Source organism: Cynoglossus semilaevis, unplaced genomic scaffold (assembly GCF_000523025.1).
Source record: "Cynoglossus semilaevis isolate Cse_v1.0 unplaced genomic scaffold, Cse_v1.0 scaffold282, whole genome shotgun sequence".
Classification (NCBI taxonomy): domain Eukaryota; kingdom Metazoa; phylum Chordata; class Actinopteri; order Pleuronectiformes; family Cynoglossidae; genus Cynoglossus; species Cynoglossus semilaevis.
The window spans coordinates 112645-115489 of record NW_007585127.1 but is presented as its reverse complement, the minus strand read 5'-3'; the positions used below and the strand labels follow the sequence as shown (position 1 = coordinate 115489).

General features: G+C 38.5%; 1 protein-coding gene across 1 annotated transcript in view; it reads right to left on the bottom strand.

Annotated features, from left to right (window-relative positions):
* adgrd1 (adhesion G protein-coupled receptor D1) overlaps positions 1-2323 on the bottom strand; it is a 28482-nt gene extending 26159 nt beyond the window's left edge. The window contains exons 1-4 of the mRNA XM_025053817.1: positions 2054-2323; positions 1893-1950; positions 1769-1805; positions 452-568 (exon numbers count right to left, since the gene is read on the bottom strand). Of these exons, the coding sequence (XP_024909585.1) occupies positions 452-568; positions 1769-1805; positions 1893-1946 (208 nt within the window). The 5' untranslated portion in view covers positions 1947-1950; positions 2054-2323. The remainder of the gene's footprint in view (positions 1-451; positions 569-1768; positions 1806-1892; positions 1951-2053) is intronic.
* Between the last annotated feature and the right edge of the window lie 522 nt (positions 2324-2845).

The window sequence follows — 2845 nt, the reverse complement described above, 5'->3', positions numbered from 1 at the left end:
AAAAAAAAAAAAACACGACTCTGTCATCAAGGTGTGGTCAAACCCTGACACTACAACCTCCAGTACACTAGGTGGCGGTATTCTCCTAAAAAATGTTGTGTTCCTTTTAAAGAAAGGAACTCTTGACCAGTATACAGTACTGTAGTACTAATAAAGTACCACTGTACTCGGTCCAAAAAAAAAACATTGCGATAAAATCGAATCATGAAAAAACAACAAGTATTATATGTATTACTACATCCCCTAGATACTACATAAAGTACTGCAGTTTTACGTGAAGTTTCCTCCTCAAACGTCTTCTAATCCGGACACATATATTTGACAACAGCTCAGAGGTCACGAGAGGTCAACCCCCGGGTCGAGAAGGAAGACGACGAAGACAGAGGGGGAAACGACAGACGTTCATTCCAGAGTACTGCAGTACTGCAGTACGTGTACGTGTGGCACATACTTATTTTACTTCCGTTAACATAACCTGGTCTGTTTCCCTTCTTGTCCCACAGCTCACGGATTCCTTTCACAACCTCCAGGGGCCAGTAATGAGAGGCTTTGGCCAAAACCTGCAGGCCTGGAGACAGAGGACAGAGGAGAGAGGAGAGCGTTCTTCACTCAGGACCGCGACCCCAAGTTTGAGAAACAATAGAGTTTTCTATTGTACATCAGGAACGACAGTGAGGACGCCCACAGAAACACGGTACACATTACTGGGAAATATATGAAAGATATTTTTTTTTTAAATAAAAACCTAATCAGCACAGTGTATAGTATACGGCTTTATGACTAAATATATCACTGAATATATGACTAAATATATATGACTAAATATGTAACAAAATATATGACTAAATATATAACTAAATATAAGACTAAATACATGACGAAATATAAGACTAAATATATGACTAAGTATATTACTAAATATATGACTAAATATAAGACTAAATACATGACTAAATATATGACTAAATATATAAGTAGATCCATCCATCCATCATCGACCGCTGAACTAGCTAAATATATGACTAAATATACAACTAAATCCATCCATCCATCATCGACCGCTGAACCAGCTAAATATATGACTAAATATATAACAAAATATATGACTAAATATATAACTAAATATATAACTAAATCCATCCATCATCGACCGCTCAACTAACTAAATGTATGACTAAATATATAACTAAATATTTGACTAAATATATAACAAAATATATATCTAAATATATGACTAAACATATAACTAAATCCATCCATCATCGACCGCTTAACTATCTAAATATATGACTAAATATATAACTAAATATAAGACTAAATATATGACTAAATATATTAGTAAATCCATCATCGACCACTTAACTAGCTAAATATATGACTAAATATAAGACTAAATATACGACTAAATCCATCCATCCATCCATCATCGACCGCTTAACTAACTAAATATATGACTAAATACAAGACTAAATATATGACTCAATATATAGCATATATTTAGTCGGCGTCTCCGCGAGCTTCGCTGCAGTTTGACTTTTTTTTTTTTTTTTTCCAACCTCACTCGCAGAGGAACGCGTTCAAACAAAAGGACCAGGGTTCGATCCCCCCCGGGGTCCAGCAGGAGATGAAAAATACACATATTTATATTTGACAAATATATTTTTAAACTCGTCCTCAGAACATTTTTTTTTACTCGGGACGTGGACCACGTCACTGTGCCCAGTCCGTTTTGGTACGTGTTTTGAAAACCCAGAACTAAACTCCGTACCTGGGTGCTTCGTGGGTTCCGCCACTTGAGCGCAGACCTGGGGACAGAACGAACAGCGTAAGTCAAGGCTACGTCATACGACGTCAAGTTAAAGTTCGTTGTTGTTTTTTTCTCTCTCTCTCACCTTCAGACAACAGACCAACACTGACAGAAGATACAACTGGAAACTCAACTCCATTTCTCTGGGGGGGAAAAAAAAAAAGTACCGTGACTTTTAACGCGATAATTTAATCCCGATGTCAAACCGGATCCAGGAGTCGGTCATGGAGTCGGTCCAGAACCTACCAGCCGCCGTCAGTCACTCACTCACTGCGGGCCGCGGGAGCCGCACGTCTCCATGATGGAAGTCCGACTCCGAGTCTCTGCGTCCGCATCTGAAAAGTTCCAGAGGAGAAGCTCCGCCGCTGGGACCCAACGTGGGGGGAAAAAAACGTCAGCTGTGACGTCACGTTTGGATGCTCCGAGGTGGGGCGTCGGAGGTGCTGGACGGTGATTGGACGATGACTTATTCAGTACTAAAAGTTTAAAGAGATTTGAATGAAAAACAAAAACAAAACGATGGTCCAAAAGTCGATCATTTAAACCAGTAGGGGGGGTGTGGCCTAGGACTGGAGCGTGACGTCATACAACCCGCATGGTCCACCCCAGCGACGACAACATGGAGATGGACCGTCTACTGGACGGACAGAACCGATCTTCTCCTCCTCCTCCCCCCTCTGGTCACCGATGGGATACCAGGTGAGTAAAACATGTAAGGGTGAACAGCACCATCTTGTGGCCACGTACCGCCACAGACAGCTTTGTTATTGGTTATGTTGCATATTAAATGTTTTATATGGAAACATATGTGTATATATATATATTTAAAAATATATATTTATATAGATATATTTAGATCGATTTTACGGTGAGAAAATCGATGAGAAATATAAAAAATATATAAAAAAAAATATATATAAACACAACCATCCATCCATCATTAACCACTTAACTAACTAAATATATGGCTAAATATATAACAAAATATTTGACTAAATATATAACAAAATATATGACTAAATATATAACTAAATCCAT